The following is a 26448-nucleotide window of genomic DNA, read 5'->3' on the forward strand; positions in this document are numbered from 1 at the left end:
ATAAGATTTCAGTTTTTGCAGTGAGGGTAGGTTAAGTTAAGTTTTAGCAGGTTGAGGTCAATTTGAGTCATGGCCCTGCTCACCCTGTCAGAGTTCAGATCTGCTGAAACAACCTTCTCACTATTCATTACCTCAGACTTATATCTTATTAAATCCTTTCTAATGTAGGATAGTCTTCCTTATTTAACTCTGCTGCTCTTTATTTACAGATGTACAAAGTTAAGAAGCTTCAGGAAGGAAAACAAACACTAACGAGCAGATAAAAACTCTGAAAGTCAAAACGAGCATGCAGCTGTAACGTACGTTTCTCGGTGATCGACGTGCGCACATCCAGGTTGGACGTCTTGTTCTTGATGTTCTGAGCCAGGGTGAAGATGTCCTCCAGTTGGGGGTGTCGCTGCTCCAGGTCGTTCTTCGTCACCTGACAGGATGAGGAGGAAACGCACGCCACAGAGAGTCAGGTGAAGGAGCGTGTGGTCGTTTTCTCCTGAACTAAGGAGGATCAGCCTCAGTCTCACCTGAAGTCGTCCCATAGTGGTCCGGATCTCATCCGTGTCCCCCACGGTGACGATGTTCGACTTCAGCATCTGCGTGATGAGCAGCAGCCAGTCGGCCAGCTCGGTGGCCGTCTCGTTGAGGTCAGTGGGCGCCACGGTGTCCGGCGTGTGCGGCGTCTGGTGGTGAGGGTCCTCGCTCAGCAGGCTGGCCATCTGCACGGCGGAGGGGACGGCGGACACTGGAGAGACGGAGGAACGAGCAGAGCGGGGAACTCAGGGGAAGCTGTGCTGACATATCCAGAGTTCATTAAAAGGAAATGATGCAACGAGCGTTACAGACGCCGCGGAGAGGAGGTGCTGTCAGATCGCTCTCAGGAGGAAGTGGCATCAGACCAAATCATGATGAATGAGGCGCCGGGCTCTGTGGGAGTCTTACACACCTCTTATTTGTTATTTCATCATGCTCTAAATTTAGCCCGGACAATAAGGAAGCAGCACCTGCCTTTGGTACGTGTTTCTACTTCCTGTTAATGACCCAACACCTCATTTCCTGCGTCTCATTAAAGCCTGAACACTTCGTTAGGATGGAGCTGAGACTTTTCAGAAACAGAAGTTAAACATCACGGGGACGTTTACCGGGCGCCTGGAGCTGCCTCCACGGGGACACCGGCTGGAGAGACTCCCTCAGTCGAACATCCAGAGCTTTCCAGTCGGCCGCAAGCTCCTCCACCTTCATCTGAGCACAGGGACACACACAGCGTGAGGTAACAGCCAATCAGAGCTCAGGAAAGTGCAGCCAGGTGTATGTATGAGCTACTGGAACCTTCTCCTGAGGCAGCAGCTGCTGTCGTCTCTGCAGGTCGATGGAGTGGGCCAGCAGGTCCTCCAGGTCCCTCTTCCTGTCCCTCATGGAGGCCTCCAGAGCCTGCCACAGTCACAGTCTGGTTTAGGAAACTGGTTTGTCACTCAGCGTTGGTTAATCAGTGTTTTTGGGACTTGTAAAGAAAACCTACCAGCGCCTGGCTCTGGTTCAGGCCCCGGGTCACGATGGTCTGGTGTGTGACCACGACCCAGTCGGTCAGTCTGTTCATCCGGTCCTGGAACTGAGCGTGGCTCTGCAGGTTGGTCTCCACCTCGCCAACTTTGTCCAGCAGCTCGTGAGTCACCTGCAGGAGGAAAGGGAGGTGTAAAGGAAAAGTCTGCAGTTTTTTGTTTATTTGTTTTAAAAGACATGGTTGGATTCCTCTTTGTTTTCACTCAGTTTTATTTTTTTGTTTTTTATTTAACCTTTGTTTACCAAAAAATCCATTTAGACCTCAATCTTTATCACACATGGTAAAACAATTCAGAAACACGGGAGAGATGTCTCTTAATGACCTCATCAGTCAGTATACACAGCTGCATGGTTACCATGGTGATGATGATGTCACAATGAGTGATGATGCATCAACGGAACATCGGAACTCTTTTCAACTGATCTAAAGCACGAGCATTGTGTTGGCAAGGGTCAGAAAACCCTGCATTTGTGTCAAAACCCTAAGGGCTAAAAGAAAAATGATAATATCATGAGGATCTGGAGACTCTGATGAACATGATGATGTGTTTCCCAAGTCGGTAGAGCAAAAAATGAGGGCAGGACGGCGAACTACAAATGTAGTTGTGAGTGGAGTCGAGGAGAAGCATAGGTCAGAAAATAACATTACCTGCAGATTACGGGAAATTAGGTTTTCTCTCACATTTGGGCATTTTTTGGCCAAACAGTACAATAATTTGCTAAGATAGTCCCTTTGTAAGAAGCAGGGGAAGTTAGGGAACGTTTTAATGTATTTTTATTTTTCTACAGTGAAGATTTTGGAAGTTATGGCAATTTGTTTGAGAAAGTTGTTACACCTCAGCAGTGGCCTGCTCCACTCTAGCTGAAGAAGTTCCGCACTCTAGGAGCTGAGGTTTCAGGGCATAATCTGAAAACTTTATGTTGCTTAAATAGTGAAATCTTCAAAACTGTTAAAGGTATCTAAAAGTTACATTATACATGGAGAGCTGAAAGATCAGTGAACATTTTAAAGCAAAAATGGAGTCTGTGAGTGGAAATATGCTAAAGTTATAGCATCTCAATGGTGGAAATTTTGGGGGGGGAGAGTCGAAGATTCCCATTCATTCTCTATGAGACATTTTTTGCAGTTTTTCCGCGTGTAACTCCGTCAAAATTTTGCAAAATGACAAGAAAAGTCACAGCACAACATTCCCAATCAAACCGCATGTTTTGATGTATAATTTGTGGGGGTTTTCTCAAAGCCCTAGGAGGAAAAGCGAACCTGAATTTTGTCCAGAAGATGGAGAAGTTGAAGAAAAAAGCGACACACGTGGAGAAGCCATATCTTACTACATCTTTGCTATGAAGGAGAGGGGCTCGTTCAAAGCCTGAGTCCATAATAAAGACTATAATCTTAAAATTCTGACCAAAGGAACAAAATTTGAAGACTTTAAACCCAGAAATCTGATTTAACCACCAGAATCCAACAATAACTTGGACAGACAGGGAATCTAACAAAAAGATAATCTGCACCTTTGTTCATAAACAAAATAATGTTTCTTGGGTCCAAGAGGTGGAGCAGATATATAGCCGCGTTCCCACCAAGCAGTCAGGTTCAGTTCAGTACTGTTTGGTACAGTTAAGCCTGATCCTGTTTGCGTTTCCACAGCAAACCGTGCCATCTTTTGGTAGGTGGCTGAAGAAGCTCTGCACTCTAAGAGCAGAGATTGGAAGGGAAAAACTGAAAAGTTGATCTTCCTTAAACAGTAAAATTTTCAAAACCGTTTTAGATATCTAAAAGTTACATCATAAATAGAGAGCTGAAAGATCAGTGAACATTTTAAAGCAAAAGTGGAGTCTGTAAGTGGAAGCATGCTGAAGTTACAGCATCTCAATGTTGGTAGAAATTTTGGGGGGGAGAGTCGAAGATTCCCATTCATTCTCTATGAGACATTTTTCACAGTTTTTCGCCTATAACTCAGTCAAAGTTTCATTAAATGACAAGAAAAGACATAGAACGCCATTCCCAATCAAACCACATGTTATGATGTATAATTTGTGGGGGTTTTCTCAAATCCCTAGGAGGAGAAGCAAACTGAAATTTGTTGAAGAAAAAAGTGACAAATGGAGTAGCAACAGGGGCTCATGGAGAAGCCGTATCTTACTATGGTTTTGCTATGGAGGAGGGGAGCTCTTAGAATTCTGACAATAACATTATAATCTAAAGACTTTTAACTAAGAAATCTGACTTAAACATTGGAATCTAACAAAAACAGGGACAGACAGGGAATCTAACAAAAAGAGCCTCCTTTGGTGGACTCCCCAGGCCGATGAGGAGCAGCTGGGACACTGTTGGATTATAATCTGATTAGCAGTGGGTGGGACTCGTACCTTGCTCCAGTTCAGGTTGATGGCTCTCAGTTTGCCCACGTGCTCGTCGCGGCTCTGGGGGCTCACGCTGGAGCTGGACAGGATCTGAGGGGCGTGTTTGTTCAGCCATCCCAGGCGTTCGTTGTTTGCATCCATCTCCTCAGCGAGCGCCTGGAAAGTAAAAAAAACAACTGTGACCTTTAACATCACAAAGACGGATTGATTAAGCGCTGCATTGACCACGGAGGCCACAACAAGAACGGGAGCGTTCCTGTGAAGGTCAGCGGGACGCGGTCTGCGGCTGGGCGGGAAAATAACGACTCATTGTGTTTTCTTTGACGTGTCTCCACAGGGGGGTTTGATTTTTTTTTTTCCTCAGACAAAACATATTGTTTCAAACTGGAGTTATGAGTTTTTCTGTGTTTCTGCAGGTTTGACTGAGCTGAGACTCTGAGAGGGAAGAAACGAGGGAATAAAACCAAGAAAAGAGCATTTACAGAGCTGACCGTGAGAAAAGCTGACTCCAAACAACACACTCAGGGTTTTCTGAGTGTGTGTGTGTGTGAGTGTGTGTGTCTCCACCGCACCTTGAGCTCTCGGAGGTTTTCATCAGTGGCGCTGACAGGTAAGGAGCTGACAGCGTTCTCCGTCTGCTGCAGCCACACGGCCAGCTCCTCACGCCTCCTCACCAGGTCTGACAGAGCCGGGTCTCCTCCAGCCAGCCTGCACACACACACACACACACACACACACACACACACACACACACACACACACACACTGTTTCATTATGCTCAGATTAGAATCTCTATTTCCTGCAGGTTGCAGGCCTAATCCTGAATTTCCATTTAAATGACGGTTACAGACTGATGGACCAGGCTGATAGTGTTCACCTGGCGGACGCTGATAACGAAACAAAGACCGCCGATGTTTGCGGCGTCTTACCCTGGAACCAAACGTAATCTAGTCCCATCGCTGATAAGACGTCGACCTGTGCTCTTAACCCTTTAGGTGGCGCTACTTCCTGTGTTTACTGGATTATGTTACCTCCTCTGCCGCTCCAGGACTTTCCGGCTGACGGCCCTCCAGCGCTGACTGAGGGTGTCCAGCCGGTCCCGGAGCAGGGATCTGTCAGGGGGGGACAGCTCCTCCATGACGGTCTCCCCTGTGCTCGTCAGGAAGCTCATATCGTGCTTGTGCCGGGCGAGACCTTCCTCCAGCTCCTGGAATACATGAAACGCAACAAGAGTGAGAAAAAGGTAAAATCAGGGATCAAAGGGAGCGTAAGCCTCACGACTAAAGTCCCAAATCCCTTTTTTAAGTCCGTCTCTCACAGCGAAGCTCTGACTGACACTCGGCTGTGATTTGTGGCACTTCTGGATTAAAGCTGCCAAATCTCTGCTTCCTCTAAGAGACCGACCTACAGAGACCGACCTGCAGAGCCCGACCTGCAGAGCCCGACCTGCAGAGCCCGACCTGCAGAGCCCGACCTGCAGAGCCTGACCCGTAAAGAGTGGAGGGTCTGTAAAGTCTGCTAACAGCTGAGTCAGCGGATTGATCCTGGTTTTACTCTCAGAGTCTGGACCCAGAGCTTTGAAAACCAAGCTGTAGATGGTGTTATTAGAAATACAGCAGATCTAAAGGATGAAACTGCTGCTCTGATAATCAAACACAGCCCAATTAGCCCCCCCCCCTCGTGTTACAGCTCATTTCCTGTATTCCCATTCTGCGTAATGAGCATTTAAACGTGCTGCGTGTTTATTTATTACATGAACATTACAGCTCCTCTTTCTTCCCCTGGAGCCTGAAACACAATTATCTCTGTGTAACATCGCACCATCCGGCTGCTAATACTGCAAACATTCAACTACGGCAGCCTGCGAGGGTAAAAATGTGGCTATGAGCTTCTACAACATGAAGGTTACAGAGAGTCTACAGTGGGAGTGGTTAGTGTTTAAAATGTAAACAATGAGAGGATAATTGTCAGCTATGATGTTGTTAAAATTAAGAATACAAAAAATAACAAAAACAACATTTAAAAAAACAACCGAAAAAAAGCGTCAGTAAAAGGATGAAAAAGTAAAAAAAAATAAAAGAAAAAAACTAAAACCTTTCTTTAGTAGAAATCTTACAGAAACTTTGAGAAATTTTCAATAACAATTTTGGAAATCTTAAGAATTTTTAATCATAATGTTAAAGAACTAAAGTATTTTTGTATTTTAAAAAAAAATCTTTTGGAATTTTGTATGTAAAAGTAAATAACCTTTAAGGACTCTGAATTAAATTAATTTCTTACTTTTAAGAAATTTGAGTTCAGATTTTTGTGAGCTCTCAGAAATTTGAAATGGAAAGTTTGGTAAATATTTAAAAAATAAACCTTGGAACAAAAAAAAAATCAAATTTAAAACTTTTTTTTAAAATTTAAATAAAAAATAAATAAATTGAATCAAAATTGAAAAAAATAAAATAAAACAGACAACTTTTAGGAACCTAAGTAAAAAAATTTCGTAAGTTTTCGGGGATTATGAAAAAAATAAAAAGGAATTCAAACAGGCATTTTACATTAACTTATGAAAATTTGAAATCCAACTTTTACAAAAAAAATGTTGACAGACTGACAGTAAATTTTTAAACATTTATAAATTTTTCAAAAAAATTTATTTTTCTTTCGCAAATTAAATCCAAAATTTGAAACAAATTCAAAGGTTTTCAATTTTGGAAAAGTTTTGTAAATTTTTCAAGAATTTTAAATGGGAATAAAAAAAAAAAAAAAACATTTTTTTTGGAACTTTGGACTGAATTAGTCCTGAAACTCAAGACATAGTGAGTTCAAGTGTTTGTAAACCTTCATAGAAATCTTTTTTTAAGTTTCAGCATTTTAAACTGATATTGTTTAAAATTTTTATGAATTTAAAATCAAATTGTTTCAATAACTTTGGATAATTTTTGAATGATTTTTTATTCTTTTTCATAGGCTGAGAAAAAAATTTTACTTTGGGGGAGGAGTTTTTAAAAAATCTGACACTTTCTGAAGTATTGATTTAGGAAAAAAAAGTTTTTTAAATAAAATATCCATGAATACATTTTATTTGAGAAAACTGGAGAAATTTACATTTTTGGTGCTTTATTGAAAAATCTTTTTAAAGAAATGGAAGACAGACACTGTCTCAGTCAGGGCACTACTTCTTGGTGACTCTCTGAACAACAGAGGATTTTTAAAACCATATCTGAAGAGTTTTTTTTAGCGAAGGATTCCCCTGATGGTTTTTCTAAATACTCCCTTTGGCTTCTCTTGTTTTTTTGGTCCTTGTGTGAAAAGTGACTCAGTAAAAGAATTAAAACCAACTCCTCTGTCTGCGTCTCCTCATCCTCCTCTCACCTCTTGGTGCTGTCGAGCAGAGAACAGGTCCAGCTCTCCGTCGGGCCCGACGCTCTCTGAAAGCAGCGCCTCTGTGTCGCTCAGCCACCGGCTCAGGTCGTTCAGCTCGCCCTGGAACTGGCTCCACTCCTCAGACGCCTTTTTGACGTTTCTGCAGCAGAAACAGGAACCATCAACTGATCTGTGTGGACGTAAGATAAATCTGTACTTCCTGATACTTTTGGATCCAGCTTTGAATCAAACCGATGACTGAGGAACTCCACATGTCCTGTAACATGAGTTTGTCATTCTGCTTTTTTATGCACCGACACGTTTCCAAATGAAACCCAGTTCACGCTTTGGCCAATCGCAGCAGAATAAATCAGCGCGAGCCGAGCAGCTGATTACCTGAGCTGCTAATAAAAACAGATCTTTATCACGCTGATGGTCGGCGTTAGTGTTATTTCCTCTGACGGCGTCTCAGAGATCAGAGATCAGAGCGGCGAGGTGGGAAACGAGCTCTGGATGAGAAAACTGACAAATAAATCTGATTCTTTGTTTTTAATGAGGCCCAGAGGTTATTGTTGTGATTACTGAGGGTGTGTGTGAGCGTGTGTGTGTGCTCAGCTGATGACGCCTGCTGGCGCCTGGGGGCTCTGTTGATGGTGGTCAAGGTTAGCGCGTGTGAATGAGTGAGTAAATATTTTAAAGCGTGAGCTTGTTGACGCCTGAGGACTGGGTTTGATAGTCATCAAGGTCAGAGTGTGTGTCTTTATCTGTGCACGCCGTTTCCTGATGAGCTGGCGTTAGAGGCCCCTGCAGCTTCATCCCCTCACACACACACACACACACACACACACACACACACACACACACACACACACACACACACACACACACGTGTTTTGAGCAGCTTGTCTCAGCGTTAACCTGTGAAACACCTCGCCACGCTTGGCGCTCGTACCTCTTGCGTTCGCTGAACATCCTGAAGATGCGGCTGGACTCGGTGTGGAGCTGGGACAGGGCGTCGTGGATGTGGTCAGCCTCGGTGGGGGAGGGGTCCCGGCTGTATAGGGGGCGCTGCTGGAGCCTGAAGAGCTGCTCCTCTTGGACGTCCAGGTTCTCCTTGATTTTCTGTAAAGACATGGGACAAACAGAGGAGGAGGAGGAGGAGGAGGAGGAGGAAGAGGAGGAGACGGTTAAAGCAGAGGCAGCAGGATGCTGAGTTTAGCTCACAGAAAAAGTTTAATTCACAGTTTTTGAGTGTGACGGCCTCCAGGAGGGTGGAAGAAGTCTCCACCTGCTGCACACCACAGGAAATAACCGGCTCTGCCATCAGCTGTGTTTGTACAATCGTTAATACATGTCAGTAATCCTCCAGTTTATCAAGCTTTAACGAACAATGTAATGAAACACTTAAAGTTAGAAAAACTTTAGTTCACCCTGAGAGGAAAGATAAATATGTTTTACTTAATGTAGCAGACATTTAAAAAATGTTATAATAAAAACAAACCCGGGAAATACACGTTAATATACAAATCTTGATTTTTCCTTAATCTTATGAGTTTTGTATATTTCTCCATTTTTTGCAATTTTTTCAAAATTATTATAATACATAAAAATATTTTATTATATATATATATATCCTTGGATTTTTTTATATAAATTTTTTATTAGTGTTTAAAAAAGAAAACTTCCAAAAAAAAGTTTAAAAAAAAAAAAACGAAATGTCAGTCAGTGGTCGCTCTGTGGATCACTACTTTTCGAAGCTCTGCTGACGTTGCTGAGGGATCAAAACAACGACAACATCGAGGTCCAAAGATCTTTGAATGATTAAAAGTTGACCTGAAGTAAAAACTGAGTCTTTAAATTAAGCTATAGATGCTTTATCCATGAAAACCAGTGCTTCTCAAATGAGGGTTCATGTACCCCTGGTTAAGAATATGTACATCTATAAAAAAAGCAGCCAAGCAAAATTCTCCTCACACTATAAACTTAGTCAATGTTTGATTTAAATATATGTTTACAGTTATACCCAGCAGGTTATTCAATGCCGCCCCAAAAACCAGGATTCTCCCTCAAAACAGGAAACCAAAACACATGACAGCAGCGTGGTTGGAGCATAGCAGCAAAGCTGCTGAAAACACTGAGGGACATGCGCTAAAGAAGGCGAAAACCAGAGGCAGAAAAATGTGTGAGTATCTGGAAAAATCTGCTTAATGAGAGTTATGTCCATAAGTTGTAAACCACCCAAAGCGCTGAGATTTATCTGCAGGAGAAATCAGCCAACAGTAGCATGAAGCTAGCATGAAGCTAGCACATCTTCAGTGGTTTGGGATCAGCCCTTGACTCTGATACCAGAAGAATCATTATATCACTTATTGGATACATCTTAGACACAATTTTAACCTTTTTTCCTCTCTTCCTCTGTCTATTAATTTTTAACAGTCATAACATTAATTAGATGCAAAAAAGGAAACTAAATCAATAAATAAAATAAAATAAAAATTGATATTTTTATGATTAAAAAAATAGTAATAAATAATATAAAAATATATATTTTTTTCCTTTGTCAACTTAGGAGTCTGTCATGTGGTCATGTGGTTCCTCTAGAGTTTAGACTTTCAGCTAAATTTCCTTTTGTTAATCATCTAAAATAAAACTTAAAGAGGGCCCAGGGGAAAAATAATAGGTACAAAAACAAGAATAAGTGAAAAAAAATAGTAAAATAAGTATTAAAATAATACTGATTATTTGAAAAATAAAAATAAATAATTAAAAAAAAACTTAAGAATTATAAATGAGAAAATTGATATTAATATGTTTATCCATACACCTATTTTTTTAATACAAAAAAGTTCCTAAAGTACTGTCTAAATCCTGATAATAATGACATTAATCACAATAACATTTACAATATTAACAATTGAACTTAGAATAACAACATAAACATGTCTTTAGTTTTATTTATCTTCTATTTGAGGTAGTTTTCATGTTTTGTGCCTAACAGTCTCGATTTTCCATCTTTCTTTCTATGAAACATGACTGACAACAGTTTGAGTCTTCGTCCCAACATGGTTGGTTTTATCCGTCTGAGTGGATGACGTCACCTTTCTTAGCTTCGTTAGCTTCTCAAGATGAACTTTGACAACACAGAAATCAAGGTTTGCCAAAGGTGATGCTTTTTTCAGCAGGTGAAAAAGTGTCAAAGAGGCTGTGCAGGGATTGGAAGATTAAAGATTAAAAAATCCTCCTGATGGAGGCCACAGAAACTATGAATCGTTTTCAGATAGAGAGGTAGAGACAGGGAGAGAGGATTTGTTTCTGGGGTGGTGAAGGTTTTGTTGAGGACAGAAACCCACCCTCAGTGTGTCCTCCTGGCTGGAGAGGTCGTCGAAGCGCCCCCCGCTGAGCTCAGACGAGTTCAGGAGCAGCTCGATGTCGGCCATGGCGAGGAGCGTTTTGTTGATGGACACCAGGTGGTCGGAGGGACTGACCACAGAAACGCCGCTCTGCTGCCGCGACGGCGCCTCCTACATCAGAGGAGTGAGTGAGTGAAGAGTGTGTGTGTGTGTGTGTGTGTGTGTGTGTGTGTGTGTGTGTCACCTCAGCTGGGAACTCTCCAACCTGCTCTGAGACGGTCTGGGTCGACGAAGACTCCACGGAGACTCCGATCTGTCTGATCCGTACCACCTTCATCTCCTGGAGCAGGCCACACACACACACACACACACACACACACACACACACACACACACACACACACACACACACACACACACACACACACTCAGAGTTTAACCATCTTGTCTCTGTAGCGTCTGATCCAAACATCTCCTCCTCTCGCTGCGTCTCACCCGGCGTGTTGAGACCTGGTTCTGCAGCCGGACCATCAGGACCCTCAGCTCCTCCCTCTGCTCCTCGTCCTGGGTCTGCTGCAGCAGCTCCTCTCCTCTCCTCAGCAGATCCTCCACGGTGGCTTTCTGCTCGTCCAGCTGGAGGAAAGACGTTGATAACATTCATTCAGTTTCACTCTCAGGCCTCTTGTTTTTCTGGTCGTCCCTGTGACAGAGGGATAAAACCTCGAGGCGGCCTGACTTACTTTGTCTCCGTCCAGGACGTGTCCCGTGTCCTGCTGCTGCTGCAGAGTCCTCAGCGTGTCCTGAAGCTCCGCCTCCAGCTCCTTCACCTCACCAAGGACCCGAGTCTCAGCGGGACCAGTCTGGTCTTGGCTCTCTGTTTGGACCTCCTGCGTCAGGGTGACCTGGAAAAAACAGATCAGAGGACGAAATAAGAAACAGGAGCTAGATGAAGGGTCTTCAACCTGCGGCTCTGGAGCCTCATGAGGCCCTTTGACTCCTTTGCAGGGGCACCTTGTAGCTTGAAAAAATATATTTTAAATAAAATATTTTGTTTTTCTTACAGGAGGTATTGAATATGCATCACCTCTAGCAAAAAGCTTTCAAAATTTTTTTTAAGATTTTTGCTTTTCTTAAAAAATTTTTTTGCAATTTGTTTTATGTTCAATTTTTTTTTTGAACATTATCGAATCTCAAAAAAGTCAATTTTTTGAAGATTTTGCAAATTTTTGAAATTTTTGCAAATTCTATACTTTTGATTTTCTGCCATTTTTTTCTGCAAATATTTAAAAACCATTTCTTAAAGAATTTCGCCATTTGTTTTTAATTTAAAATATTTGACAAAATTAAAAAAATGATTTAAGTTTCAATTTTTTTGAAGATTTTGCAATTTTTAAAAAATTTTGCTAATTCTACACGTTTGATTTTCTGCCAATTTTTTCTGCAAATATTTATAAACCATTTCTTGACAAATTTTCCTTTTTCTTTTTATTTTAAATTTTTACAAAATAAAAAAAGTTACAATTTTTTGAGCTTATTTATTAAATTTTGGATTTTTTTTATATCAAAGTATTTGGAATTTTGCAAATTTTTTTAGATTTTTTTTTTTTTTTCAAAAAAATCAAATTTTTTAAATAAAAAATATTTGGAAAGTTTTGCAGTCTATTAAAATCTTATAACTTTTCTGAGTTTACAATATTACAAATTTGTCATTTTTTTAATGTTTCAAATTTATGAAAAATAAAAAACAAAGACATCACATGTACAGATACAAAAAGCATCTCCTTTAGATAATGACTTACTAGATTTTTTTTATGTTTAGAATCCCTACACTTTTTTTGTCTTTAACGTGAAGATAAAGTAGATTTTGTGGCTCTGAATGACTTTAATCCAGGTGAGCTGAGGGAAAATGGCTCCTGTGACAGTAAAGTTGCAGACCCCTGCTTTAGACCTTCCTCTTTTTGTTCCTAATTTCTTACTTTAATCAGAGACTGTGTTTGAACTTCCTCTGCCTCCTGATTAAAAACACCAGCTGTAGGTCTGAGGTGTGATCATAAACCTCTGCAGGTTTTTCTGATGATGAATGAAATGATTTCTGCTCTTTGTTAAAACACGCTGCTGTGTCTGTACCTGCTGAGGCGTCTCCTGGTTCAGCTCGGCGCCGCCCGTCTCCAGAGTGGTCATCATCTAAACGCAGAAAGAAGTGGACAGAGTGAGTCACACGCCTCCTCCAGGAGTCACATGACACGCGTCAGTCGTCGTCAGGTGTTTCTACCTTGGCTGTTCTGATGTGCTGCGACACTTTGTCAAAGTTACAGTTGAGCTCGTTGAGTTTGGGCTCCACCACGTCTCTGCAGGCCGGCCCCCTGCTGGTCATCAGGATGATGGCCTGGTCCTTCACGTTGTCCACACGCAGACTGATGTCCTCCAGCTCCTCCAGCACGCGCTGCGGACACACGGGAGAGAAAGCACACTGACAGTCAACCTTCTACCAAACACCTGAACAACCAGGACAGGACGGAGGACGGAGCAGGAAACAGGGAGGGAGTGAGGAGTGGGAAAGAGGCAAAAACAGGGATCTGGGCCCAGGCTACTCACTCCAGGGCTGGTCTCTCCAGGCTTTAGACCTAGACCGCTTTGTTATACCAGCGCCTCTGTGCGGGGCCTGTTCTGACCAACTCTCCCCTCCTTTCTGTTCGATTATTTTGCAAAAAAAAAAAGTCAAAACTGAGCATTTTCTATGAGCTACTTATTTAAATCCTAAAAGTGTCACATTACTCCATCAGTCTTTTTAAAATCCCATTTAACATCAATAAAATTAGGGATGGGCGAGTACTGGTATCCGTATCAGGTATCGGGTTGATACCAGCCTTTTTTCAAAGTATGGGTACCCGCCAAGGCTGCTGATACCAGCAGCCGATTCTCAAGGCAACAAAAATCTGACATGTAGTAAGTCCTCCTTGCCAGTAGTTGGCGCTATATTGCTGTGGTTCAACACAATGGCAAATGTCCGTCAGTTAAATTGTTTTATTTTGTTTGTTTTAACAGTTTATTGAAAAAAAACCTAAGAGGGAGAACTCGTACTGGTATCAGTCTGAAAAAAGTGGTGTCGAACATCTCTAATAAAAATTCATCCTGTACCTGTCTCTATCATCAAATACTTTATTAAAACACGTCTTAAAACCCATTTTTATTCTTTGGCTTAGTTTCTTTGCCTGGTCTTATGCCCTTTTATTTTATTTTATTTTATTCCCTTTTACTTGCTTTTTTTTAAATTTGCTTTTATTGTTTTTACGATGTTTTTCTTTTATTTGTCTGTTTTTACTTATCTGTTTTTATCATTTCATTTGATCTACCTGTACAGCACTTTATCTACAGCTGTGGTTGTTTTTAAAAGCTGGGATGGTATGGTATTCGTATGATGACTGGATAAAAAAATAAAAATAAAAAAAATACAAAATTCACTCAGTTCAGATTTTAAAGTCTTTTTAAAAAAGTAAATAAAGTGAGTTTGTTTATTAAATCTACTTCACTTATGTAGGAGAGTTTTCCACTCCAGTGAAAATGTCTTGCTTTAAGAACTGGACAGACAAAAATAACATTTAAATTGTTTGAATATGTTTAAAAAAAAATCTGCCTAGTGGTTAAAAAAGTTAGTCGTCAAGTTTCTTGAAATAAGAATAATTGCTTAAAACAAGAAACTAAACCAGGAACCCTTTCTGATCTTTAACGTCTTGAATTACAACATTATTCAGGACAATCAGGTGAACTTGGCTCATATTTAGTCTCATGTGACAATTAAAAAAAATAAAAAAAATCCCAGGTTTCAGTTTTTTGAAGTTTAAACTTCAGGTGGTGAAAAAACGGCTCATGTAGATTTAAAAATCTGAACAAAGATCAAGAATTTGTTTTGTTCGGTCACTTCCTGCTCTGAGAGCAGCGTTAGCCTCTGACTTACTTTGACGACCTGCTCCCTCTCCGTCGGGCCGAGCCGCTCGGCCTCGTCCAGGTGGATCTGGGTCTGGTAGAGCCAGGTGCTGATGTGAGCCAGGTTCTCATCGAAGATTTCCACTTCATTCTGGTGACTCTGCTCGCGTAAAATCAGACAGTGAGGAAAACAAAGACACACTTTAATTCTGATCTTAGCTTTGAAACTACTACGTCAGGTTCATCTCTATACAAACTTTAAGCAGGAGGAGCCTGGACTGAGCCAGAAAACAGGTGAAATAACTTCACTGATTCAGCCTCTCTGTCTGAAACATCCGCTCTCACCAGCACCGCGCTGAGCCAGTCCTCGGTCCAGGTGCGGACCCGCCCGCAGCTTTCGTTGAGACCACAGATCCTGTCCTCGAGCTGGGCCTCGCTGCCCTCCACCAGAGTCTGGAGGCCGGCGCTGGTCTCGGTCAGGCTGGAGAGGTTGGCTTTACGGCGGTCGGACTCCTTCAGCAGGCCCTGGACAGGAAGTGGACACATTTCTCACCGTTTATCACAGAATCATTATCTATAACCACGAGACAGCAACGAGGAGATCCAGTTCACACAGATCTGAATCTTTTCCTCTTACAAAGGCTCAGCTCTGAAGTTGGAGACGTCTTCATGTGTTGGAGCATTAAGATCTTTTAATCCTTTGGCTCCACCTAGTGGCCAGAAGCTATGGCAACCCAAAAGGGTCATAATTGAATCAAAATCAGAATCTAATTTTATTGGCAAGTACATTAGCACATACAAGGAATTTTACTCGTTGTGTTGGTGCAACGATTGACAAGAAATAAAAGAATTAATTAAATAAAACAAGAAATAGATTAATAAAAAAATCTTGAAATAAATACCATTTTGATAAATGACAGACAAATATGTAATATGGCCATTAAATTATGAAATATGACAATGTTATTTTGAAATATTTTGTATTATTTTTTAATATAAAATTATTAGGATAAAATATGTTATATTAATTATTTTAACAATTTCATACTTTTTTATAAAAAATATTCTATTATTTATTTTCCAAGCTTTTATAAAATAAAATAAAAAGACACATTTTTTTAAAAAGACAATTTTTCATTCAAAATATAATTTTCCACAAAGTCTTTTTATTTCATAATGTGGTTTTTCAGCATACTGTCTTGGACTGTCAATCAAATCATATAAGACTTTGCAAAAAAAAGTTTTTTTTATTTATAAAAACTTGAAAAATAAATAAAAAGTCATTATTTTAAAAAGTATAAAATTGTTAAAATTATCATTATGAAATATTAAATTATAATAATCTGATATTAAATAAATAATGAATAAATAATAGTAAAATATATTTAATACATTTTTTCACAGTTTAATGCCATATTATATATTTTTCTATGTATTTAAAAATGTTTTTTTTGTTATATTTATGAATCTATTGTGGTTTTTATAAGAAGCAGAATCACTTCCTTTTGTTCATTAGAGCCTGATGGAGTCACTCACATTAGCCCAGGCTATCTCAGCGTCGATGTCGGCCGGCATGTCCCCACAGCTGTTCTTCTGCTGCAGCTCAGCCTCGCTGGTGGTCAGCCACTCCTGCAGGGCGGCGCTCTCTTTCTGGAACTTCTGGGACAGGGACAGAGCTTTCTCCAGGTCCTGCTTTCCCTCGGTTACCTGGGAATAAAAATAACAATAATGATAAATGTGAATTTAAGACCATCGTTAGCTTTTAGCGTTAGCGGTTTGTGCAGAGTGCAGGGGTCACCTGAGCTCCCAGGTCGTTGTAGAGCAGTTTGAGCGCCGTGAGCTGTTCGTCCATGGCTTTGGGGTTTTCCGTCTGCTGCTTCTGCACGATCTGTCTCCCTGTTTTTATCACCGTCTCCACCTCCAGCTTCACCTCGCTCAGCAGCTTGTAGAGTTTCTACAAACCCAGAGCAGACAAGAGATCAACGCTTCATGTTTCTGTTTGTGTTTGAGCTACAGACGAGACGAGATGAGGGTCCGCCGCTCTCACCATGCAGCCGTTGAGGTGGGGCTGGATTTTTTCTGGGTCCACATCCTTCACGTCCAGGACGTGGAGCTCGGCCTTGGCTCCTTCCAGCACTCTCTTACAGTCCAGCATGCGCTGCTCGAAGTTCGCCGGCTTCTGGAAGAGCTGGTACTTGGTGGAGATTTCCCTCAGCTTCCTCTGCAAAAAGTGGAAAAAATGAGCTTCTATGTTTCATATTCTGTTTGTTTCCAAAGTTTATACAACATAAAACATATTCAGTTTAGAGTTACTCAACATTCCTCTGTCAGGCTACGCTCCCTAGAAATGTCCCTCATCATTTATTTCACAGTTTAGACAAAATTCAAAGAATTATGGCTCAAAAATCAGATGATCAGACGCTGACACAGTCGACATTTCCTCCATGTTTTGACCCTTGCGCAAACTGCAAACTTTTTTATTTTTTGTTAAATTCTAAGATCACAAATGTTTAAAAAATGTCAAATTTTCTAAATCATAAAAGTTCTGGAAATTTTTATGAATTCTTGAAATTTTTTTTCTTGTAAAATTTTGCAAAATTTTTAAACTATTTTTTGTTGTATTTTTGCACATTTTGGGAATTTTTTTTAAATATATGGGTTTTTTTTACATACTGGATTTTTTTAATTGTTTTTTTTTTTTCGCAAATTTCTCTGAAATAAAAAGACATTACATTTATAATTTTGTAAATTAAAAGAAACTTCTTGTTTTGATAATTAGTCACTAGATTTTAATTTTGCATAGTTTTATACTTTTTAAATTATTTATCGTGAAGATAAAGTAGATTTTATGGCTCCTGAATGACTTTAATCCAGCTGAGCTGAGGAAAAATGGCTCCTATAATAACCTAATAATAATAATAATAAAAAATAATAATGATAAAAATCATAAGAATATGAAATAACAATAATAAAAATAAATAAATTATAATAAAAATAAAATAAAACAAAAATAAAAATAATAATAATAATAATAGGAAACAATAATAGTAATAATAAAATAAAATAATGAAAATAAAAAATATAATAATGATAAAAGGAAACAATAATAATAATAATAATAATAATAATAATAGGAAACAATAATAGTAATAATAAAATAAAATAATGAAAGTATGAAATAATAATTCATAATTTTCCTCTGATTTTCGTACACAAACATTATGTCTTAAAATGTCTCCTGGGAAGTGACTGTGAGTTTTTTTTTCTTCTTAATTCTGATTGGCAGACACAGAAACCAGGCTTTCATTTCCCAACCTGCAGTTCAGTGTTTTGTCCAGCAGGGGGCAGCGTTACCTGAAGCTGGTCCAGCATGGTTCCACCTCGAGCAGCTTTGCCGTCACCGGTGGACGAAGGCATGTTGGCGACGTTTCTCCTCCTCATCTCCTCGACTGTGACCTCATGGGCTGCGATCTCTGCCCCGATGGTCTGAGGACGCAGGAAGTGACACGTGATTCAGGAATGAGCAGCTCCTTAAATAATGACTTTAATTTCTGAATAACTCAGCAGTTCAGGCACATTTTCATTTCTTCAATCTTAACAAAGATGAAGTGAAGGGATGTGAAGTCAGAGCCACAGAGCAGACTCATCAACACCTCCTCTAGAGAGATCCACTAACGCCGTACCTGAGCCTCAGCCGGCAGCTGGAAGGCGTCGATGCGGTCGGTGAGGTAGGAGGTGAGCGTGTGGTCCAGCTGGCTCAGAGACTCCTGCAGCGTCTGGAGCGCCTGTTCGTTGTCTCTGAGCGTCTGCAGCTGCTGCTCCAAGCTGATCTGTCTGTTCACCGCCTGGAAAACATCAGGACGGGTTCAGGTTCAGGGCGAGTTTTCAGGAACTTCAGGTTCACAGAGTCTGCTTTCATTAAGACAAATATCTCAGACTGGTTTTAACAGACGGGATCACATCCCTCTCGTCCTGTCGTCTCTCCTCTGGCTCTCTGAGATTTTTAGGATTAATTTAAAGATTTTTTCTGATCACCGTTGAAGCTCGCAGAGGTCTTTCACCGAGCTGTAACTCAGAAGTGTTAACACCTTACGAGCATCTCACCGCCGGAGTCAGTGACATCTTTTAAACCTCTTCCTAAAATTCAGACCTGCTTTTCGCTCTATTTCAGTGCAATTTGATTTAAATTTATCTGTTTTTATTATTCTCTTTTGATTGTTTTTTTCTTTTTTGCTGCTGGATCCATGTTTTTAATTCTTCTTATTTTGTTTTTTTCTCATAACCCTTTCCTCATTTTTTACCTGATGTGATGTTATTTTTTTTTTTTAGTTTGTTGTTTTTTTTTGTGTCCTTCAACATCACACTCACTCACTCTCTGCTTCTCTCTCAGTCTGCTCATATTTCTTGTCTTTGGCCTGAATTCTCTGACATGTTTTTAACTATCGAAGTACTTTGTAGAAAAAAAAAATGTTTTTTAAGATGAATGATACAGACAGGCCCCATAAATTATGTCTATATTTACTCTTTATTTGGATATCTATATATGTTTTAAGTAATTTGAGTAATATGCTACTAAAGCATCTATTTGCACATCTCTTACATTCAGCCTTCATGTTGAGTTAATGTTTTATTTAATTTATCTTTTTAAAACCAGTAGGTAAGTTAATATAAATCTTGTTGTAAATTTATCTCTTAAAACTCTACTTGTTATATTTTCAGCACTTTTTTTACAGATTTTATTGTTCTACAGGCTCTGATAACTGCTGTTGTAAAACCATAATTTCTCAGGTTGGGATCAATAAAGTAATTCTATTCTATTCTATTCTATTCTATTCTATTCTATTCTATTCTATTCTATTCACTCTGTATGATCTACTTCAGCCTATAAAACTCTAACTTTTGTAAATGTGTTAAGTCTGTACAGCCTATAGGGGCCAACTTCTTTTCTTTTTTTCTTTTTTTTCTTATTAAATTATTTTTTTTGACACATGTAAACAAACAAATATGAACTTCACCTTTGTACTTGACTTAAATGTCACATTATTTTTTTCCTTTTTTTAAAACATTAAGGACATAGATAGAACAAAGGAAAGAAAGGTGGAAAAAGATCACGTCTTTAACAGGAAAATCATAAATTTAGAAACAATTATGAAGTCCAGCCTGAGAGGCTTTATATAGTTTACCAAGCTGTAATCTTTTTTCGTTTTGTAAAAATCTATTGTGATGTCCATCTATGTTTTTAAAGAAGGGCTCTCCTGGGATAGCCACTTCTTTGTTCTTACTTAAGGTCTTACTCTCTAAAGACACTTATATCTGAAAACGTCCTTTAAGGCGCTGAACAGGTGGTAGTGATTTGATTTAAACGTCCACATTTTCTCTGGTAGGGGCCTATTTCACTCTAACCATTGTTAATCTGTTCAGTCTGCTCTGATTTATTCCACTTTGTTTTATTCTCTCTGTATCATTGTTAAAGTTAGCTTAGCTTAATTAAGTCTAATCTCATCTCATCTTCAATTAAGATGATAAATCAACCAAGATGCCAAATTTTCAAATGGGGGAGCACCGATCCATCTTTTCTGGTCCCGATACTGATACCAGTACTGGTATCTGGGCTTTGGGCATCGACAGATACTGCTCTGATACCAGCGTTAAATTATATTCAACTGTTAAATTTTATCCCTGTGGACTCAATCAGAGTTTAACCTCAGCATCAAGCTCGGAGCGAACCTTTCCTCTGATACCTGATCCAGCTTTGAGGAGCTGGATCGAGCCGACAGTCGATACCAGGATCAGATCAGTGCATCTCAGCGTTCAATAAGATCAATAAAAAGTGTGACCAGAGTGAATTCATTCAGACATTCACTCATTCATTAAAAATGTGAGTGTAAGAGAAAATGATGCTTGTTTTAGCTCGATAACGATGAGCTGACCAGACTCTGAGGGCTGAAAAATAAGAGTCTGTGAATTTTTTCTGGTGGAAATTTAAAAAATGTTGATACTGAGAGGATGTCAGACAGACTCTTTAAAGATTTATGTAATTTATCATAATAAATAATAAATAAATAAATAATAAAAAATAAATAAATAAGATAAAAAATAAATAATATAATAATAATAAAAAATAATAAATACTTCTGTTCAGATTTATTCAATTCATCATAAAAAACCTGAAAAATGAATAAAACTAAAGGTTGAATTTAGCAAAAATAATACAAATTGATAAATTTAGAGACAAATGAATGACTCATAGAAAGTGATGGAGTCTGTATTCACACACACACACACTCACACACACACACACACACACACACACACACACACGGAGCAGTCCTGACCTGATTGTTGAGCTGCTCGTAGCGTGAGTTGAAGGCCTCGAGTTTTTCGCTGATGAGTTCGTCGAGGATGCCTCCGTCGATCAGCGTCTGACCCAGCTCCCTGATCTGCGTCCTGTTGTCCCCCGGGTGACGGAGCGCGCTCTCCAGAGACTGCACGGAGACACGGAGACACGGAGACAGACGTTCAGAGACCGATGGAGGAGAAATATCCACGGCAGAACCAGAAACGAGTCAGAAAAACTCAAGAAACATTTAACAAAGCTCATAAAAACGAATCAAAAGCATGTGATGGAGTTTGAGCGTGGAAGATTCAGAGAAATCCAAAGATCTGAGCGAACAGAGCAGGAGCTGAAACGCTGGGTGTGTCCGGAGGAGGAAGACGCAGAAAAGACGATGACAGGAGGAAGAGGAGCTCGTCAGATGACGATGGTCTTTGTTTACGTGGGGTCCCTCGATGTGCTTTCTCCCCCCAGAGGTAACAGATAGAGGGGGGGGGGGGGGGGGGGGGGGGGGGGGGGGTCTGATTAGGAAACTTGAAGACATGAGGACGAGATGGGAGGGGGGACATTGTCTTCAAGGGTCTTCAATTTCCTCCGTCAGTATGCAAAGTTACAGAAGCTGCAGCGTGACGAGAGCCGCTGTGACAGACGGGCTGCAGGCGGTCTACAGATATAGCAACAGAGCCACGCAGCAGCCATGCAGCAGCCACGCAGCAGCCACGCAGCAGAAGAAGAAGAAGAAGAAGAAGAAGAAGAAGTACGAGGAGAGGATCAAACTGACGCTTCAGTCCATCACCTGCTCTCCTCACAAACACCTGACTGAGGTCTGAGAGCTCAGAAACCACAGACTCTGGATCCAAAGTCTCAGGATAAAAACAATGATTCATTCATTATTCTGATATTTATGAATTTACTCATTTACACAACGAGTCGCATCATTTCAGGCTCTTTACTCACTTCCTGTTTACGTCTGCCCACAGCCTCAGGAAGGAGTCTGCTCCTTTTAAAGTTAGCTCACTGAAGTGATACCAGAGGTTTTCATGTCGTGTTTTTAGTGCGAGGAAAAAGAGATTTCCTGTTTGCTTTAAAGCAGAAGTTTGGGATCATGTGTGGGCTGAGTATCAAAGATGAGAGGAATAACGGAGCCAGGGGCCGGGCCGTGCTGAGGACGGATCTGTACAGTAACATGAATGATGTAGAGCTGGTTCCTGAGAGCCCCTCAGTGAGGTTAGACTGGTCCAGCTGTTTCTGTCCCTCTCTGCTCAAACAAAGGCCAGAGGAGCTGTAGCAGAGAAATTAATGAATCTACTTGAGGAAGACTGTTTAATGTGTAGCAAAACACTATCAACAACAAAAACTGTTGCGTTGCGCAGCATTATCAATTTATGTTATCAAACTCAAGTATTTCAAAGATTTTGAAAGTTTTGCAAAATGTCTTAAATTTCAATTTCTTTATTTTTTTTACCTTTTTTTTCAAATGTTTTGAGCTTTCTTGCAATATTTTATTCAAACATTTTTGATTTTTTTTGCGAACTTTTGAATTATTATTTTTTTTAAATTTATTTAATTTCTTTAAAAAGAATTAAAAATTCATTTAACTAAAAATTTGTTTTTCTTCTTATTAAAAAGTTTGAAAAAAAATTGGAAAATTTCTTGAATTTAATTTTTTGAGTAATTTTTTTTTATTTCAAAATATTTTGATTTTTTGCATTTTTTTGTTCAAAAATATGGGGGAATTTTTGCAAACTTTTGAAATAAAAAAGACTTTGTTTAAATAATAAATCTCCTTTTTAAAAAAATTAAAATACAAATTTGTTACATTTAAAAATTTGATATTTATAAAAAAAAATCAAATTTTGAAAGTTTTGCAAAATACTTTGAATTTATTTATTTATTTATTTATATATTTAAATGTTTTTATCTTCTACAATTTTTTAGCATAACATTTTTGAATTTTTGCAAGTTGTTAAACTTTTTTTTTTCTTTCATTTTTTTACTTTTCAAAATGTTTGCAAATTTATCACATCTAAAAAAAATGATATTTATTTTATAAATGTGATGGCTGCTTTGAAAGTAAAGGTTGCAGACCCCTGGTCTTTCCCTATTGTGGACATTACATTTCTGCCTTTCTGACCCCTTAAAACTTTATTTTTAATTTTTTTCACCTATTAGCCAAATTTAGGGATATTACCCACTTCTTCTTTTGGTGATATCACAACATTACACCCATTTCAGTGGGAAAAACAGGATATTTAAGTAAAATAACACCAATAACGTCTTGGGTTAAAAAGCAATATTTTTCTACTTTTCTTAAATTTCTAATTTTGTATTTTTATTGTTGTTATTGCATTTTTGCGCTTTGTCTGTAAGCTAATGTGACAAGACAGTTTCCTCCATGGAGAATTTTCTATTCTATTCTATAACAAATAATAGTAATTGTAATCATTAGGTCTTACTTATCCCAGATAGCAAACAGAAATTTAAAAAATACACACCAGAGAAAAGCTCAGGTCGTTATAGGTTAATTTAATTAGTGCAAAGTATCCGTGAGCATTTTGACGGTGTGTAAAAAACACACACATTAACATTCCTCAGAAATGCCCCTCCAGAAAAAAACATGTTAAAGAGCGAGAGACGACAGGCGGGTTAGAGTACGATGATGGATAAATTAAATCTGATTACATTAAGTGTGTGTGTGTGTGTGTGCGTGTGTGTGTGTGGGTGTGTAGAGCTGGTACCTCCAGGGCCTCGCTGACAGCCTCGGTGTTCTCCGGTAAGTTCTCTGAAGCCTGAACCTTCTCGTCCAGAGCGCTGAGCCAGCTCTGCTCCATGTCCAGGTACTGAAGGAGCTCCATCCAGCAGGACCAGACCTCCTGCAGAGAGGAGCCCCGAGCAGATACAGCACACACACACACACACACACACACACACACACACACACACACACACACACACACACACACATGGAAACACAGTGGTGGGAAACATTAATTCCAGCAGTGTGAACTCACAGCCCTAAACTCCGCTCAGGGACACGGAGGGAGGGTGGTGCCAGCAAACAGGATACATAAACATAAGTCCCAGTCCACGACCCACCTGACCCCGATCCTGCAGAGTCTGCGGGTTGGTCATTAAAAACTCAGCCTCTAACTAAAACTTAACACTTGGAGATGAGCTGAAGAGCAGACTCTTTCAGCTCGTCTCACGCTGCGCACAGAAATTTGCAAAAGTCTGCCCACGAAATGACACGACGAATCAACCGTCACGTCACTTCACTCCTGGACCCCGGGAGTTGCGAGTAAACAGACAAACTGGGCCGTTCATGCGTGAAATTCAGACTCTTAACGACTTCAAACTGTGTCACAGCAGCTCCTCGTCCTCTCAGAGGTTTTAAACTCACCTCACAGCCACTAACAGCTCAGGAAAGCTCGTGTGAATTACCTCCAGAGTGTGACACTTGCTCTTGAAGCGGTGACACAGCTTGTGGTAGTTGGCGAGGACGCCCTCCAGCTCTGAGGTCAGCTCCTTCCCGCCGCGGCCACCAGAGGGCGATGTCTTGGACACCAGCATGTTGATGCTGTCTTTGAGGATCTTCACCTTCACCTCCTTCTGGAGCACGTCCTCTTTGGCTCTCTGAGGGACAGGAAGTCACACAGGTCAATCACAGGTTGATGTAAAAACGGACTCTTTCCTGAATCTTCACGTCACGCTCTCCACCTTCATCTCCTCCAGCGACGCCTCCAGCTCCTCAGGACTCTTGTACTCGAAGTCCCTCATGAGGAACTCCTCGTCCACCTGGGTCATCCACTCCTGCATCTCTGCCAGGTCCTTCTTCAGATTCCCCTGCCGCTCCCTGCTCTCTGCCAGGCGCTCCTGGTGGCTCAGCAGCTGAACCACAGACAGTCACGTCAGGTTAGGAAGGAAACTGGACTCACCCTGTTTCCTCATCTATCCACTGTCCTGTCCTCTCTGATAAAAGAGCTGACAAAGCCCAAAAGATAACTGACTTTGTAAGATCAGGTGTCCCTGTTTACCTGCTGTTTTCATTTTGAATAACTGACCCAAACCGAGCTTGACCCTGGACCAGTGGAGAGCACTGTTGGCTGGACTGGAAAAAAAACTAGTCTCCTAACGATGGAGACCTCCACCCTCACTTTTCTCCTCAGCGTGGGTTTTCATGTGTTTGGACGTGGTTTAATTAGAGTTAACAACAGTTAGAGTTCATGGAGCCAATGACTCTGATATAAAAGCTTAGTACTTACTTTAAACTAGTCTCTGTGGATTTCAGGTCTACCTGGAGCTATTGGACTCTGGATCCAGGGGACAGGTCAGTTTTATTTGGGGTAGCCTGTTTTGTTTTTTATTTGCCTTTTTAAATTTGCTTCATTTTTTTTTTCTGTTTTACTATCATTATGATATTTATCTTCATATATTTTTATAATTTCACAACTATATATATATATATATATATATATATATATATATTTTTTTTTTTTTTTTTTTTTGTTAATTCATAATATTTTTGGAGTCTTTGAATGGGTATAAAAATTTTATATCCTTCATTCTATTTTTGTATTGCAGATGTACAGATTATTATTATTATTATTATTATTATTATTATTATTATTATTATTATTATTATTTATATTTTTTATTATTTATATTTTTATTAGAGTTTTTTCTTATTAACAGTGACGGATAATCACACAGAAACATAAGGAGGACATTATTATCTATATTTTTATTTATTTTGTTATTTATTTTTAATTTATTTTTATTTTTTTATTTTTTTTTGGAAGAGGATTTGGGCCATTTAAAAAACTAAACATAAAATAAAGAAATAATTTTAAATTACTATTTTTTCTGAGAAAGAAGTCAGAATTCTGAGGTTAAAGTCAGGTTTCAGTGGTCCTAATCCTCTTCCATACATAAAGTATTTATATGATTTATAGTAAAAAAATAAAAAAATAATAAAAAAAATCTTAATAAAAAAAATCTTAAAAAACAAACTTTTTTATACCCTTCACAGTGATTGAAAAAGAATTCATAAACAAATACAGTCCAAAAAAAATAGAAAAAACAAGTTTAAAAGACACACCTTACAGTAGATACTAATGAACACATTAAAATATAAATTTTTTGAGGCAGCTTAAAGCCAAAAATAATAATAATAATCTAAAATATTAAGTTGAAATAAGATAGTAAGTATCTGAAATAAATACAATGAAATAAAATAAATAAATAATAAACAGAAAGGGTTAAGACTGAGAGTTTAATATAAATAAATAGAAAAAAAATACTGGGTTGCTAAGATGATATAATAAAATAATGAGATGATAAAGTGTTGAGTCAAATAAAAAAAAGCATCAGAGTTAAAAAATAATAGAAGTTTATGATGATTTATTTAGAGCAAAATTCCTGTTTTGGTCACACTTCAACGGAAAATAGATTTTTTTTTAAATGATTCCTCATTTTATGTCTGCAGACTTCAGTTTTACATGAAAGGGTAAAAAAAAAGTTTAATTCACTGTCAAACTTTCTCCGTCTTTACAGGTTGATTTGGTTTGAGT

General features: G+C 39.2%; 1 protein-coding gene across 1 annotated transcript in view; it reads right to left on the reverse strand.

Annotated features, from left to right (window-relative positions):
* utrn (utrophin) overlaps positions 1-26448 on the reverse strand; it is a 326192-nt gene that overhangs the window by 231344 nt on the left and 68400 nt on the right. The window contains exons 26-52 of the mRNA XM_074685643.1: positions 24596-24766; positions 24320-24511; positions 23617-23751; positions 20880-21029; positions 18228-18389; positions 17899-18030; positions 16592-16765; positions 16343-16498; positions 16081-16251; positions 14890-15069; positions 14576-14704; positions 12893-13063; positions 12748-12804; positions 11361-11522; positions 11116-11253; positions 10865-10960; positions 10621-10791; positions 8223-8392; positions 7280-7430; positions 4948-5123; positions 4488-4623; positions 3922-4071; positions 1511-1663; positions 1321-1422; positions 1134-1233; positions 519-736; positions 304-421 (exon numbers count right to left, since the gene is read on the reverse strand). Of these exons, the coding sequence (XP_074541744.1) occupies positions 304-421; positions 519-736; positions 1134-1233; positions 1321-1422; positions 1511-1663; positions 3922-4071; positions 4488-4623; positions 4948-5123; positions 7280-7430; positions 8223-8392; positions 10621-10791; positions 10865-10960; positions 11116-11253; positions 11361-11522; positions 12748-12804; positions 12893-13063; positions 14576-14704; positions 14890-15069; positions 16081-16251; positions 16343-16498; positions 16592-16765; positions 17899-18030; positions 18228-18389; positions 20880-21029; positions 23617-23751; positions 24320-24511; positions 24596-24766 (4021 nt within the window). The remainder of the gene's footprint in view (positions 1-303; positions 422-518; positions 737-1133; positions 1234-1320; positions 1423-1510; positions 1664-3921; positions 4072-4487; positions 4624-4947; positions 5124-7279; positions 7431-8222; positions 8393-10620; positions 10792-10864; positions 10961-11115; positions 11254-11360; positions 11523-12747; positions 12805-12892; positions 13064-14575; positions 14705-14889; positions 15070-16080; positions 16252-16342; positions 16499-16591; positions 16766-17898; positions 18031-18227; positions 18390-20879; positions 21030-23616; positions 23752-24319; positions 24512-24595; positions 24767-26448) is intronic.

The sequence above is a fragment of the Halichoeres trimaculatus genome, unplaced genomic scaffold (genome assembly GCF_033239565.1).
Source record: "Halichoeres trimaculatus isolate MK-OKI-2021-1 unplaced genomic scaffold, fHalTri1.1 fHalTri1_scaffold_13, whole genome shotgun sequence".
Taxonomy (NCBI): domain Eukaryota; kingdom Metazoa; phylum Chordata; class Actinopteri; order Labriformes; family Labridae; genus Halichoeres; species Halichoeres trimaculatus.